The sequence below is a fragment of the Archocentrus centrarchus genome, chromosome 10 (assembly GCF_007364275.1).
Source record: "Archocentrus centrarchus isolate MPI-CPG fArcCen1 chromosome 10, fArcCen1, whole genome shotgun sequence".
NCBI lineage: Eukaryota > Metazoa > Chordata > Actinopteri > Cichliformes > Cichlidae > Archocentrus > Archocentrus centrarchus.
Window position 1 is genome coordinate 24,582,635 of NC_044355.1, and position 15,990 is coordinate 24,598,624.

The 15,990-nt window shown below is 41.1% G+C and overlaps 1 protein-coding gene and 1 long non-coding RNA gene across 2 annotated transcripts; both read right to left on the reverse strand.

Moving 5' to 3' along the window:
• Positions 1-8,164: 8,164 nt before the first annotated feature.
• LOC115786452 (uncharacterized) lies at positions 8,165-8,693 on the reverse strand. Its single transcript, XR_004020423.1, has 3 exons — positions 8,553-8,693; positions 8,358-8,429; positions 8,165-8,260 (listed from the first exon to the last, which is right to left on the reverse strand). It is a non-coding gene; the product is annotated as an uncharacterized LOC115786452 (long non-coding RNA).
• Positions 8,694-11,208: 2,515 nt separating this feature from the next.
• On the reverse strand, positions 11,209-15,766 carry LOC115787216 (proline-rich protein 36-like). Its single transcript, XM_030739800.1, has 7 exons — positions 15,731-15,766; positions 15,536-15,607; positions 15,320-15,438; positions 15,157-15,217; positions 14,948-15,042; positions 14,001-14,854; positions 11,209-11,222 (listed from the first exon to the last, which is right to left on the reverse strand). The coding sequence occupies exons 1-7, from the start codon at positions 15,764-15,766 to the stop codon at positions 11,209-11,211; spliced, it is 1,251 nt and encodes a 416-aa protein (XP_030595660.1).
• Positions 15,767-15,990: the final 224 nt, after the last annotated feature.

The window sequence follows — 15,990 nt, forward strand, 5'->3', positions numbered from 1 at the left end:
CAGACCAGGAAGGAGGTTCAGCAGTGGGTTCCTCACTTGGCAGAACCCCAGACGTCGGCAGACTTTGGAAAGGTGTTTCTTTAAAGAGAGTGCAAATGTGTTTCTGTGCTACAACAGCAATTGTACTGAGCAGCTTTGGTGCAACGTTTGAAATGCTGTTCAGAAGAATGTCAAGTGGCATTTGCTCTCTAATTTCTCTCAAGATGGTCTGGACCAGGCCATCTCTGATGGAGCTGGAGAAGATGGCCTGGCTTTCCATTGTTGTGACAGTCTTGGAGACCTTATCCAAAGTTGCCTTTGTAACACTGGTGCAGAGTACACTCAGACTCTTGGATGCCATGTTCAAGAGGGGTTTGGGAGGAAGCTGCCAGAAGCCCTGCAGGACTCGTGGAACCACCTCTATCACCACGTCCTCTGCGGTGAGCAGTCTGGAGGTCTGGGTTTCCTGCTGCATCTCTATGAGCATCTCAATGTACTTTTGGCCATGCTGAGGAGTTTAGGATTTCTGTAGATTAAGGTTATATGTGTTGTTTTAAAGCCAGAAATAGTGAAACACGGTAGTTGAACTGTTAATGAATGTTTGTCAAATGGGACTCACTGAAATGTAGGAGGTGTGGCCTTTGGAAATTTCAGGAGCATCTGGGCTTGAAACTCAACATCCCTCATTCTGTTGTTAACATTTACTGCCCACACCTGGAACAAAAACATAGAGAATGCACTTTTGTTTGAGCTTTTGTGAACATAGTGAAAAAAAACAAAAACAAAACTCCAGATCAATACAAGCCTCATCAGCTTCCTAGTCTTACCAGTTTCAGAAGAGGTTTGGCCTCTTTTTCTTCAAAATCCTCCATTTTAAACTCCCAGAGCCTTGAAAGGAAACAAAACAGGTTTGATGTCAGCATTTACACTTCATTACAAACAGACTTTCAGCTGAGAGCTGGATGCTCTGTAGGTGTCTCAGTAACTCACTGCTCTCTCACTGTCTTTTTGCTCTCCTGCACCAGTAAGTTGCTCATATCTTCAGCAGTGATCTGAGGTGGAATATGATCTTCCTGCTGAAGCCTGAGGAACTCCCTCATCACTGCAATCTAAAAATAAAAGCAGATATTTCATCAAGACCACACTGTTTTGCAGACTTCAACATATTTGATGTCAGTTTGGGCTTGGATAGATAGTGGATCTTACCTGGGTCTTGTAGCCCTGAAGATGCCAACAAGTGTCCACAGTTGTTTCATAAATGGGTGTGCCAAACAACACCTGACAGAGAAATAAGAAGTTACTCATCATTAGTTCATTTGATTCTCAGTTTCTTAGCTTTTAAAAAATACATCAACCTCTTTAAATGGTTTAAATGCAGTACAAAGAAAAACGCTCTCATACCCTGATGGGTTTGTAGATTCCTCTACTACTTTCCATCGAAATGCCGCTGTTGTGTATCGCAACAGGGGAAAAAAAACAGCCAAATATACTCCGAAAACTTTGAGAACTCAAAGACACAAACTAAAACACTCCAAACACGATCGCCTCTCTTCCACAACTGAATTGTTTTGAGCTTTGAAGCAGAATTCTAGAAGAGTCACCGTGGAAACACTTCATGCAAGTCTCATGTTGTTACATTCAAATTCTTTATTCATTCTACACTACATTACACTACATTTGATTGATTTATTTCATAAAAATACTTTTATTGTATAAATAAATAAAGTGTAGACTACAGCTGTATTTAGGTCACTAGTGTGAAAAGATGCATAAAATGGCAGCTGCTCAGCTCCATTTTCTTATTGTAGATGTAAGCATGAGCAGTAAAACAACGGCTTACAAGATCTCATTGAAACACTGGGCCATGGACTGTGGAGGGGAATGATGTATATATCTGAAGCCTGACAGCACCTGCTGTATATGCAGCTTTGGTCATTTGGATAAACTGGATCTTTAAGCAGCCCAGAGGTAGAGACCTCTGTGTATTCTGTCAACCCTAAAGCCCCACAGCACAATAATAATACCTCAAATAATTCATTCTGTAATTACCAGGCTTCCTGTTGCCACATTCATTATGGTAAACACACGTTTATAATGATACCGTAATCGTGCAGCAGATACAGACTCTAGGCGGGAAACAGGACACATAAACCTCACAAGAAATCTATCTGTGGGTTTAGTTTAGGGATCAGCTTTTTTAAAAAAAAAGTATTCTGCATTTTGCCCAATACCTGGGACAGGAGCCAGCCCCCCTGCAACCCTGAAGTGAAAAAGTGGATAAGAAAATGTATGAAGATGGTGGCACTGACAAAAAGACAGGAGGCCGATGTTGTGTGTGTAATGCTAAGCACAGAGAACCAGAAAGTGAGCATTGGCATAGCTGTTTAATGAACGCTGCAACACGGCAAAGACCCATACAACAACGGGGCTGTACTTTCTTAGGTACGTCTTTTCCAAATACCCCCAAGCCACCACAGGGTGGCACAGTTTACCCCATAACATCTCCCCTTTTAACACTTTCATTAAACACTTAATATTACTGCGATTACTTTTAACATAACTAGTAAAAGATGCATGCTTATCTGTTACTGTTCCCCTTTCTCATGTCCAATATGACCCCTAACTGGTCATTATCTCAACATCAGGACATATCTGAGATATTAACATTGAAGCAGTGACAACATATATCACTTACTGTTTTTTTTTTTTTTTTTTGTAATGTGTGTATGTTTGATTATACAAGTTCAGTCTTTCTGGGGGCTTGGTGAGCCTGCCACTCCTTGTGTGGCGCACAGGCTGTACTGGAGTCCGTGCTAGGGTCCGTCTTGCATGATCTGTGGGGGGGCTGGCGAGTTGTAGAGGAACTCACCGGCCTGCTGATGAGCTCCCGTGGATCCTCCTGTTTGATTAGCATTTCAGACACTTTAGAATCAATTCCAGGAAACAGCTCACAAACTTGTCTTTGTCACCTGCCTGTACTGTACATCTTGTTGTTTTGGTTCTGGTCTGTCATTTTTCTCCTAAATGATGAGCTCTTGTGAGCCTATTTGGGCACATAATGTTATTTGTGTATAACATAATAAAGAAATGTAATTGAACATGTGAATGAATGTTTATTCTTTTGCTAAATGACATTTCTTTGTGCTTGATGTTTATCAGTGCCCTAAGGAGGCTGATTCAAGAATGTTAGTAAGTCTAAGGTTGATTAAAGCCAAATTTAGAAATGTATTGATTCCACAATTCACTGTTACTGTAACACAGAACACTTTATTAAAGCGCACAAAACAGGAACACATGAAAGCAGCACTGCAGGATACACAATCAGTACATATACAAAATCAGTGATTTAAAGAATAAAAGTTTTACATCAGGTCATCTTATCGGAAAAACAAACAAGAGCTTGAAACTCTAATTTCTTACATTATACATATATATGGTATGGTATGGTAATATATGGACAAATGCTAACCTGCACACATCAGTTTAGGGAGACAGGGACCCTGCAACACAGGGGTGGTTAACTCCAGGCCTCGAGGGCCGATGTCCTGCAGGTTTTAGATGTGTCCCTGATCCAACACACCTGAATCAAATGGCTGAATTACCTCCTCAGTATGCAGTCAAGTTCTCCACAGTCCTGCTAATGACTTCTCTATTTGACTCAGGTGTGTTGAAGCAGAGACACATCTAAAACCTGCAGGACACTGGGCCACGAGGCCTGGATTTGAGAACCACTGGATTAGGTGGAGGAGAAGATTACTAGGGACAGTGGGATATAGATGATGAAAGATATTTAAAAGAGACACTTTTATTGAATCACCAGAAACATTTTATGCCGGCCTCTTGTACATTCTGTGTACACTCATTTTGTTATTATATCTACGACAAACACCAAGGATTTATTGCAATCTGAGCAACACTCTTTTTATCAGTTATACCTGAACTGAGCATCTGTATTTAATGTATCTGTGACATGAAGGGAAATAATCAGTACTTTGGATGTTTTAGGGCGTAAACAGCGTTAGCTGCATTGTTTGTTTTGCAGAGACACTCGTTATGTTTCAGAAACTGTGAGCACAGAGACAGAAGTTCAGAAATTCAGACTCTTGAGTCAATGCAGCTTATTAAAGTTATTGGGTCAATTTAATGTTTACTTCAAGATAAACTCCGAGATAAAAACCTACTTTAATTAAAAATCACGTTAGTGATAGATATTTTATTAAGTCAGGGTTAGTAGATAGTGTCAGGATACATTCAGCCGCCCACCTCAAAAACTGTAGCATATAAGCCATGTTCTTAATAGTCAGGTTTGTTACAATGATTCCAAACAAACAATTTCTCAGCATACAGCAGAACACTTCAACCTTTATAATTATCAAAAAAAAAAAAAAAATCACATTTAGAGAAGCTTTGTTTTAACTTCACATGAAGGACATGAAGAAAAGTTCAACTGAAAAGCAGGAAGCTGTCATACAAGTACTAATGAGTGCAGCATTTCAGTCTGAGGAAGTGGGAAAGAGCCATAAAATGTAAATCATTATTTTAGTTCAGTATTCAAGTAAATGTATTTCTTTTTATAGCCTACTACTTGACTTAAGCAAAGCCTCTGTGTGCATAAAGTAACTCCCAACCTGATTTTAAAGTTCTTGCTGTTCTTTTGTTCCAAAATCTGATTTTCCAGTGACAAAATCTGGAATGACACGTGGGAGCCTGCCAGCGGAGCCTGTCCCAGGTGCCGCCTCCTTCAGCCAGTGAGCAGCTCTTTGCATGATATTATGCTGATAGTTTTTTAAAAATGTTACAAATAAGTTTGAAGATGTGTACTGTCCCTTGGGAACATTGTTAAAAATATGTGGAAACAGAGATCCATCCATGGTAATAATATTTTACAGTTCTTCAGCCATGAATGAGTGCAGAAAGGTAAAGATGTCCATATAGAGGACTTTCAGATCATGTTTTTTAGGCCTGACACTTCTTGGTTTCTCCTCCACTTGGGAATCACCTTGTTGTGGCAAAAATACAATGTTAGTCGTGTCAATCTCCATTATCTTCATAGATTAAGCTAAAAGTATGGGGACAGATTGTAGGGTTTTTTGGCAACGGGCTGCTAGTCCCTTCAGTTTGGATACCAAAAGCATCCACTCAGACAGCTTTTTGCCTGCAATAATGTTTTCAAGCAAGCAGGCTAAGGTCAACCAGCTAGCTGTAAGTTATCTACACTTCATGAATCCAGTCATGGTTAGTCTGATTTAGCAGCCAGATCAGCCCCAGAGGTAAGTTAACCTTACTCACGAGACAGCTCATAATATGAATGACAGTAATCAGGTTTGTTTTTACATCACAAAAATGAGTGTTAAAAATGCTTTACAAAAACACACAATACACATAATAAAATGCAAACTGAAGAAATGTTGGAATAATGAAAAACACAACTGTGAGGGCCACTGGGCTGGCCTTGTTTTCTTATTGCTGGTGTCTACCTTTTTCAGGTACCTACTGGGTGGAGCCCACCTGCCTGAACCTACGGGAGACTCCTTTTTGATCCTCTTGGAGGCTGCTTGGCTGACAAAGTGTTTTGGTACATTCTCACTCATACATCCTCTATGCATTCAGACATGGGATGCAGACTGATGTGCTGACAATCATTCTTTATCTGTTTTTTTTTTTTAATTGGAAAATTGATGTTTCCATAAGCTGTAATTGTTCAAATAATATTTTGTTTTGTTTTAGCACAGCAGCAAATTGTACCTTTAAAGTCTTATTCAAATGTAACATTTGTGTAAAGGCTATGGACAGAAAACCTGACTTTTCCATGGAGTGACTCTTAAAACTATTTATCTGAAAATACAGTTTTTTGGAACTTGAGTTTCTTTCCTGATACACACAGTTCTGCATATTTTCAAATATCTGCAACTACCCAAGTGGTTACTCTTTCTGATTTGAAGACTTTGAACTCCAAATGACATTGTGACTTCATAACGGGCATCTGTTTCACACATGCTGTACTATAAGTAACAATTAAGGAGTGAAACGTTGAAGTCATACAGCAAGGGTCTTTATCTAAATGGGCATTTTTCCATGCATCCCTTCATGCTGATAGTTTTATGTTAGACTGATACAGCTCTGTTCCTAAATAAACCACTGTAAAACACACATCTGGAAATGCTGGAAGATGCTGATGGTTCTTACACTCTTTGCAGAGTGTAAATGCTGCTTTTACTCATGTTCCCGAGTCCTGATAAATATACTGATGTCCTGCTATGGACAGGATTTAATTCTGGACACTAACTAAGCAAATAATTTCCAATGTAGGTGATGTGGAGTAATATTCAACATTTATTCAATTCAATACAATTCAATTCACTACAATTCAATTTAATTCAATCAATTATAATCAGTCAGTTGCTGTGTGACTGACACAACAACAACACAGAGTTCTCAGGAATTTACGGAAAAATCCCATTTTTTTCTTCTTTTTCTTCTGTTGAAGTTCAGCAGTGGGTTCCTCACTGGGCAGAGCCTCAGATGAGGAAGGAGGTTCAGAAGTGGGTTCCTCACTGGGCAGAGCCTCAGATGAGGAAGGAGGTTCAGCAGTGGGTTCCTCACTAGGCAGAGCCTCAGATGAGGAAGGAGGTTCAGCAAGGGGTTCCTCATTGAGACGACCCTTACATGAAGAAAGAGGTTCAACAGTGGGTTCCTCACTGGGCAGAGCCTCAGATGAGGAAGGAGGTTCAGAAGTGGGTTCCTCATTGAGATGACCCTTAGATGAGGAAGGAGGTTCAGCAGTGGGTTCCTCACTGGGCAGAGCGTCAGACGAGGAAGGAGGTTCAGCAGTGGGTTCCTCACTGGGCAGAGCGTCAGACGAGGAAGGAGGTTCAGCAGTGGGTTCCTCACTGGGCAGAGCGTCAGATGAGGAAGGAGGTTCAGCAGTGGGTTCCTGACTGAGATGACCCTTACATGAGGAAGGAGGTTCAGCGGTGGGTTCCTCACTGGGTAGCGCCTCAGACGAGGAAGGAGGTTCAGCAGTGGGTTCCTCACTAGGCAGAGCCTCAGACGAGGAAGGAGGTTCAGCAGTGGGTTCCTCACTAGGCAGAGCCTCAGATGAAGAAGGAGGTTCAGCAGTGGGTTCCTCACTAGGCAGCGCCTCAGACGAGGAAGGAGGTTCAGCAGTGGGTTCCTCACTGGCAGAGCCTCAGACCAGGAAGGAGGTTCAGCAGTGGGTTCCTCACTTGGCAGAACCCCAGACGTCGGCAGACTTTGGAAAGGTTGTTTCTTTAAAGAGAGTGCAAATGTGTTTCTGTGCTACAACAGCAATTGTACTGAGCAGCTTTGGTGCAACGTTTTGAAATGCTGTTCAGAAGAATGTCAAGTGGCATTTGCTCTCTAATTTCTCTCAAGATGGTCTGGACCAGGCCATCTCTGATGGAGCTGGAGAAGATGGCCTGGCTTTCCATTGTTGTGACAGTCTTGGAGACCTTATCCAAAGTTGCCTTTGTAACACTGGTGCAGAGTACACTCAGACTCTTGGATGCCATGTTCAAGAGGGGTTTGGGAGGAAGCTGCCAGAAGCCCTGCAGGACTCGTGGAACCACCTCTATCACCACGTCCTCTGCGGTGAGCAGTCTGGAGGTCTGGGTTTCCTGCTGCATCTCTATGAGCATCTCAATGTACTTGTTGGCCATGCTGAGGAGTTTAGGATTTCTGTAGATTAAGGTTATATGTGTTGTTTTAAAGCCAGAAATAGTGAAACACAGTAGTTGAACTGTTAATGAATGTTTGTCAAATGGGACTCACTGAAATGTAGGAGGTGTGGCCTTTGGAAATTTCAGGAGCATCTGGGCTTGAAACTCAACATCCCTCATTCTGTTGTTAACATTTACTGCCCACACCTGGAACAAAAACATAGAGAATGCACTTTTGTTTTGAGCTTTTGTGAACATAGTGAAAAAAAACAAAAACAAAACTCCAGATCAATACAAGCCTCATCAGCTTCCTAGTCTTACCAGTTTCAGAAGAGGTTTGGCCTCTTTTTCTTCAAAATCCTCCATTTTAAACTCCCAGAGCCTTGAAAGGAAACAAAACAGGTTTGATGTCAGCATTTACACTTCATTACAAACAGACTTTCAGCTGAGAGCTGGATGCTCTGTAGGTGTCTCAGTAACTCACTGCTCTCTCACTGTCTTTTGCTCTCCTGCACCAGTAAGTTGCTCATATCTTCAGCAGTGATCTGAGGTGGAATATGATCTTCCTGCTGAAGCCTGAGGAACTCCCTCATCACTGCAATCTAAAAATAAAAGCAGATATTTCATCAAGACCACACTGTTTTGCAGACTTCAACATATTTGATGTCAGTTTGGGCTTGGATAGATAGTGGATCTTACCTGGGTCTTGTAGCCCTGAAGATGCCAACAAGTGTCCACAGTTGTTTCATAAATGGGTGTGCCAAACAACACCTGACAGAGAAATAAGAAGTTACTCATCATTAGTTCATTTGATTCTCAGTTTCTTAGCTTTTAAAAAATACATCAACCTCTTTAAATGGTTTAAATGCAGTACAAAGAAAAACGCTCTCATACCCTGATGGGTTTGTAGATTCCTCTACTACTTTCCATCGAAATGCCGCTGTTGTGTATCGCAACAGGGGGAAAAAAAACAGCCAAATATACTCCGAAAACTTTGAGAACTCAAAGACACAAACTAAAACACTCCAAACACGATCGCCTCTCTTCCACAACTGAATTGTTTTGAGCTTTGAAGCAGAATTCTAGAAGAGTCACCGTGGAAACACTTCATGCAAGTCTCATGTTGTTACATTCAAAATTCTTTATTCATTCTACACTACATTACACTACATTTGATCGATTTATTTCATAAAAATACTTTTATTGTATAAATAAATAAAGTGTAGACTACAGCTGTATTTAGGTCACTAGTGTGAAAAGATGCATAAAAATGGCAGCTGCTCAGCTCCATTTTCTTATTGTAGATGTAAGCATGAGCAGTAAAACAACGGCTTACAAGATCTCATTGAAACACTGGGCCGTGGACTGTGGAGGGGAATGATGTATATATCTGAAGCCTGACAGCACCTGCTGTATATGCAGCTTTGGTCATTTGGATAAACTGGATCTTTAAGCAGCCCAGAGGTAGAGACCTCTGTGTATTCTGTCAACCCTAAAGCCCCACAGCACAATAATAATACCTCAAATAATTCATTCTGTAATTACCAGGCTTCCTGTTGCCACATTCATTATGGTAAACACACGTTTATAATGATACCGTAATCGTGCAGCAGATACAGACTCTAGGCGGGAAACAGGACACATAAACCTCACAAGAAATCTATCTGTGGGTTTAGTTTAGGGATCAGCTTTTTTAAAAAAAAAAGTATTCTGCATTTTGCCCAATACCTGGGACAGGAGCCAGCCCCCCTGCAACCCTGAAGTGAAAAAGTGGATAAGAAAATGTATGAAGATGGTGGCACTGACAAAAAGACAGGAGGCCGATGTTGTGTGTGTAATGCTAAGCACAGAGAACCAGAAAGTGAGCATTGGCATAGCTGTTTAATGAACGCTGCAACACGGCAAAGACCCATACAACAACGGGGCTGTACTTTCTTAGGTACGTCTTTTCCAAATACCCCCAAGCCACCACAGGGTGGCACAGTTTACCCCATAACATCTCCCCTTTTAACACTTTCATTAAACACTTAATATTACTGCGATTACTTTTAACATAACTAGTAAAAGATGCATGCTTATCTGTTACTGTTCCCCTTTCTCATGTCCAATATGACCCCTAACTGGTCATTATCTCAACATCAGGACATATCTGAGATATTAACATTGAAGCAGTGACAACATATATCACTTACTGTTTTTTTTTTTGTTTTTTTTGTAATGTGTGTATGTTTGATTATACAAGTTCAGTCTTTCTGGGGGCTTGGTGAGCCTGCCACTCCTTGTGTGGCGCACAGGCTGTACTGGAGTCCGTGCTAGGGTCCGTCTTGCATGATCTGTGGGGGGCTGGCGAGTTGTAGAGGAACTCACCGGCCTGCTGATGAGCTCCCGTGGATCCTCCTGTTTGATTAGCATTTCAGACACTTTTAGAATCAATTCCAGGAAACAGCTCACAAACTTGTCTTTGTCACCTGCCTGTACTGTACATCTTGTTGTTTTGGTTCTGGTCTGTCATTTTTCTCCTAAATGATGAGCTCTTGTGAGCCTATTTGGGCACATAATGTTATTGTGTATAACATAATAAAGAAATGTAATTGAACATGTGAATGAATGTTTATTCTTTTGCTAAATGACATTTCTTTGTGCTTGATGTTTATCAGTGCCCTAAGGAGGCTGATTCAAAGAATGTTAGTAAGTCTAAGGTTGATTAAAGCCAAATTTAGAAATGTATTGATTCCACAATTCACTGTTACTGTAACACAGAACACTTTATTAAAGCGCACAAAACAGGAACACATGAAAGCAGCACTGCAGGATACACAATCAGTACATATACAAAATCAGTGATTTAAAGAATAAAAGTTTTACATCAGGTCATCTTATCGGAAAAACAAACAAGAGCTTGAAACTCTAATTTCTTACATTATACATATATATGGTATGGTATGGTAATATATGGACAAATGCTAACCTGCACACATCAGTTTAGGGAGACAGGGACCCTGCAACACAGGGGCGGTTAACTCCAGGCCTCGAGGGCCGATGTCCTGCAGGTTTTAGATGTGTCCCTGATCCAACACACCTGAATCAAATGGCTGAATTACCTCCTCAGTATGCAGTCAAGTTCTCCACAGTCCTGCTAATGACTTCTCTATTGACTCAGGTGTGTTGAAGCAGAGACATATCTAAAACCTGCAGGACACTGGGCCACGAGGCCTGGATTTGAGAACCACTGGATTAGGTGGAGGAGAAGATTACTAGGGACAGTGGGATATAGATGATGAAAGATATTTTAAAAGAGACACTTTTATTGAATCACCAGAAACATTTTATGCCGGCCTCTTGTACATTCTGTGTACACTCATTTTGTTATTATATCTACGACAAACACCAAGGATTTATTGCAATCTGAGCAACACTCTTTTTATCAGTTATACCTGAACTAAGCATCTGTATTTATTGTATCTGTGACATGAAGGGAAATAATCAGTACTTTGGATGTTTTAGGGCGTAAACAACATTAGCTGCATAGTTTGTTTTGCAGAGACACTCGTTATGTTTCAGAAACTGTGAGCACAGAGACAGATGTTCAGAAATTCAGACTCTTGAGTCAATGCAGCTTATTAAAGTTATTGGGTCAATTTAATGTTTACTTCAAGATAAACTCCGAGATAAAAACCTACTTTAATTAAAAATCACGTTAGTGATAGATATTTTATTAAGTCAGGGTTAGTAGATAGTGTCAGGATACATTCAGCCGCCCACCTCAAAAACTGTAGCATATAAGCCATGTTCTTAATAGTCAGGTTTGTTACAATGATTCCAAACAAACAATTTCTCAGCATACAGCAGAACACTTCAACCTTTATAATTATCAAAAAAAAAAAAAAAAAACACATTTAGAGAAGCTTTGTTTTAACTTCACATGAAGGACATGAAGAAAAGTTCAACTGAAAAGCAGGAAGCTGTCATACAAGTACTAATGAGTGCAGCATTTCAGTCTGAGGAAGTGGGAAAGAGCCATAAAATGTAAATCATTATTTTAGTTCAGTATTCAAGTAAATGTATTTCTTTTTATAGCCTACTACTTGACTTAAGCAAAGCCTCTGTGTGCATAAAGTAACTCCCAACCTGATTTTAAAGTTCTTGCTGTTCTTTTGTTCCAAAATCTGATTTTCCAGTGACAAAATCTGGAATGACACGTGGGAGCCTGCCAGCGGAGCCTGTCCCAGGTGCCGCCTCCTTCAGCCAGTGAGCAGCTCTTTGCATGATATTATGCTGATAGTTTTTTAAAAATGTTACAAATAAGTTTGAAGATGTGTAATGTCCCTTGGGAACATTGTTAAAAATATGTGGAAACAGAGATCCATCCATGGTAATAATATTTTACAGTTCTTCAGCCATGAATGAGTGCAGAAAGGTAAAGATGTCCATATAGAGGACTTTCAGATCATGTTTTTTGGGCCTGACACTTCTTGGTTTCTCCTCCACTTGGGAATCACCTTGTTGTGGCAAAAATACAATGTTAGTCGTGTCAATCTCCATTATCTTCATAGATTAAGCTAAAAGTATGGGGACAGATTGTAGGGTTTTTTGGCAACGGGCTGCTAGTCCCTTCAGTTTGGATACCAAAAGCATCCACTCAGACAGCTTTTTGCCTGCAATAATGTTTTCAAGCAAGCAGGCTAAGGTCAACCAGCTAGCTGTAAGTTATCTACACTTCATGAATCCAGTCATGGTTAGTCTGATTTAGCAGCCAGATCAGCCCCAGAGGTAAGTTAACCTTACTCACGAGACAGCTCATAATATGAATGACAGTAATCAGGTTTGTTTTTACATCACAAAAATGAGTGTTAAAATGCTTTACAAAAACACACAATACACATAATAAAATGCAAACTGAAGAAATGTTGGAATAATGAAAAACACAACTGTGAGGGCCACTGGGCTGGCCTTGTTTTCTTATTGCTGGTGTCTACCTTTTTCAGGTACCTACTGGGTGGAGCCCACCTGCCTGAACCTACGGGAGACTCCTTTTTGATCCTCTTGGAGGCTGCTTGGCTGACAAAGTGTTTTGGTACATTCTCACTCATACATCCTCTATGCATTCAGACATGGGATGCACACTGATGTGCTGACAATCATTCTTTATCTGTTTTTTTTTTTAATTGGAAAATTGATGTTTCCATAAGCTGTAATTGTTCAAATAATATTTTGTTTTGTTTTAGCACAGCAGCAAATTGTACCTTTAAAGTCTTATTCAAATTGAACATTTGTGTAAAGGCTATGGACAGAAAACCTGACTTTTCCATGGAGTGACTCTTAAAACTATTTATCTGAAAATACAGTTTTTTGGAACTTGAGTTTCTTTCCTGATACACACAGTTCTGCATATTTTCAAATATCTGCAACTACCCAAGTGGTTACTCTTTCTGATTTGAAGACTTTGAACTCCAAATGACATTGTGACTTCATAACGGGCATCTGTTTCACACATGCTGTACTATAAGTAACAATTAAGGAGTGAAACGTTGAAGTCATACAGCAAGGGTCTTTATCTAAATGGGCATTTTTCCATGCATCCCTTCATGCTGATAGTTTTATGTTAGACTGATACAGCTCTGTTCCTAAATAAACCACTGTAAAACACACATCTGGAAATGCTGGAAGATGCTGATGGTTCTTACACTCTTTGCAGAGTGTAAATGCTGCTTTTACTCATGTTCCCGAGTCCTGATAAATATACTGATGTCCTGCTATGGACAGGATTTAATTCTGGACACTAACTAAGCAAATAATTTCCAATGTAGGTGATGTGGAGTAATATTCAACATTTATTCAATTCAATACAATTCAATTCACTACAATTCAATTTAATTCAATCCAATTATAATCAGTCAGTTGCTGTGTGACTGACACAACAACAACACAGAGTTCTCAGGAATTTACGGAAAAATCCCATTTTTTTCTTCTTTTTCTTCTGTTGAAGTTCAGCAGTGGGTTCCTCACTGGGCAGAGCCTCAGATGAGGAAGGAGGTTCAGAAGTGGGTTCCTCACTGGGCAGAGCCTCAGATGAGGAAGGAGGTTCAGCAGTGGGTTCCTCACTAGGCAGAGCCTCAGATGAGGAAGGAGGTTCAGCAAGGGGTTCCTCATTGAGACGACCCTTACATGAAGAAAGAGGTTCAACAGTGGGTTCCTCACTGGGCAGAGCCTCAGATGAGGAAGGAGGTTCAGAAGTGGGTTCCTCATTGAGATGACCCTTAGATGAGGAAGGAGGTTCAGCAGTGGGTTCCTCACTGGGCAGAGCCTCAGATGAGGAAGGAGGTTCAGCAGTGGGTTCCTCACTGGGCAGAGCGTCAGACGAGGAAGGAGGTTCAGCAGTGGGTTCCTCACTGGGCAGAGCGTCAGATGAGGAAGGAGGTTCAGCAGTGGGTTCCTGACTGAGATGACCCTTACATGAGGAAGGAGGTTCAGCGGTGGGTTCCTCACTGGGTAGCGCCTCAGACGAGGAAGGAGGTTCAGCAGTGGGTTCCTCACTGGGCAGAGCCTCAGACGAGGAAGGAGGTTCAGCAGTGGGTTCCTCACTAGGCAGAGCCTCAGATGAAGAAGGAGGTTCAGCAGTGGGTTCCTCACTAGGCAGCGCCTCAGACGAGGAAGGAGGTTCAGCAGTGGGTTCCTCACTGGGCAGAGCCTCAGACCAGGAAGGAGGTTCAGCAGTGGGTTCCTCACTTGGCAGAACCCCAGACGTCGGCAGACTTTGGAAAGGTGTTTCTTTAAAGAGAGTGCAAATGTGTTTCTGTGCTACAACAGCAATTGTACTGAGCAGCTTTGGTGCAACGTTTGAAATGCTGTTCAGAAGAATGTCAAGTGGCATTTGCTCTCTAATTTCTCTCAAGATGGTCTGGACCAGGCCATCTCTGATGGAGCTGGAGAAGATGGCCTGGCTTTCCATTGTTGTGACAGTCTTGGAGACCTTATCCAAAGTTGCCTTTGTAACACTGGTGCAGAGTACACTCAGACTCTTGGATGCCATGTTCAAGAGGGGTTTGGGAGGAAGCTGCCAGAAGCCCTGCAGGACTCGTGGAACCACCTCTATCACCACGTCCTCTGCGGTGAGCAGTCTGGAGGTCTGGGTTTCCTGCTGCATCTCTATGAGCATCTCAATGTACTTGTTGGCCATGCTGAGGAGTTTAGGATTTCTGTAGATTAAGGTTATATGTGTTGTTTTAAAGCCAGAAATAGTGAAACACAGTAGTTGAACTGTTAATGAATGTTTGTCAAATGGGACTCACTGAAATGTAGGAGGTGTGGCCTTTGGAAATTTCAGGAGCATCTGGGCTTGAAACTCAACATCCCTCATTCTGTTGTTAACATTTACTGCCCACACCTGGAACAAAAACATAGAGAATGCACTTTTGTTTTGAGCTTTTGTGAACATAGTGAAAAAAAACAAAAACAAAACTCCAGATCAATACAAGCCTCATCAGCTTCCTAGTCTTACCAGTTTCAGAAGAGGTTTGGCCTCTTTTTCTTCAAAATCCTCCATTTTAAACTCCCAGAGCCTTGAAAGGAAACAAAACAGGTTTGATGTCAGCATTTACACTTCATTACAAACAGACTTTCAGCTGAGAGCTGGATGCTCTGTAGGTGTCTCAGTAACTCACTGCTCTCTCACTGTCTTTTTGCTCTCCTGCACCAGTAAGTTGCTCATATCTTCAGCAGTGATCTGAGGTGGAATATGATCTTCCTGCTGAAGCCTGAGGAACTCCCTCATCACTGCAATCTAAAAATAAAAGCAGATATTTCATCAAGACCACACTGTTTTGCAGACTTCAACATATTTGATGTCAGTTTGGGCTTGGATAGATAGTGGATCTTACCTGGGTCTTGTAGCCCTGAAGATGCCAACAAGTGTCCAAAGTTGTTTCATAAATGGGTGTGCCAAACAACACCTGCCAGAGAAATAAGAAGTTACTCATCATTAGTTCATTTGATTCTCAGTTTCTTAGCTTTTAAAAAATACATCAACCTCTTTAAATGGTTTAAATGCAGTACAAAGAAAAACGCTCTCATACCCTGATGGGTTTGTAGATTCCTCTACTACTTTCCATCGAAATGCCGCTGTTGTGTATCGCAACAGGGGGAAAAAAAACAGCCAAATATACTCCGAAAACTTTGAGAACTCAAAGACACAAACTAAAACACTCCAAACACGATCGCCTCTCTTCCACAACTGAATTGTTTTTGAGCTTTGAAGCAGAATTCTAGAAGAGTCACCGTGGAAACACTTCATGCAAGTCTCATGTTGTTACATTCAAAATTCTTTATTCATTCT

Excerpts from the sequence above, each read along its gene's own strand:
- LOC115787216 (XM_030739800.1), bottom strand. The coding sequence starts at position 15,766 with ATGGAAAGTAGTAGAGGAATCTACAAACCCATCAGG. Across the intron at positions 15,608-15,730 it reads GAATCTACAAACCCATCAGG|GTGTTGTTTGGCACACCCAT; the intron begins GTATGAGAGCGT and ends TTTCTCTGGCAG. Across the intron at positions 15,043-15,156 it reads CCAAACCTCTTCTGAAACTG|GTGTGGGCAGTAAATGTTAA; the intron begins GTAAGACTAGGA and ends TTTTTGTTCCAG.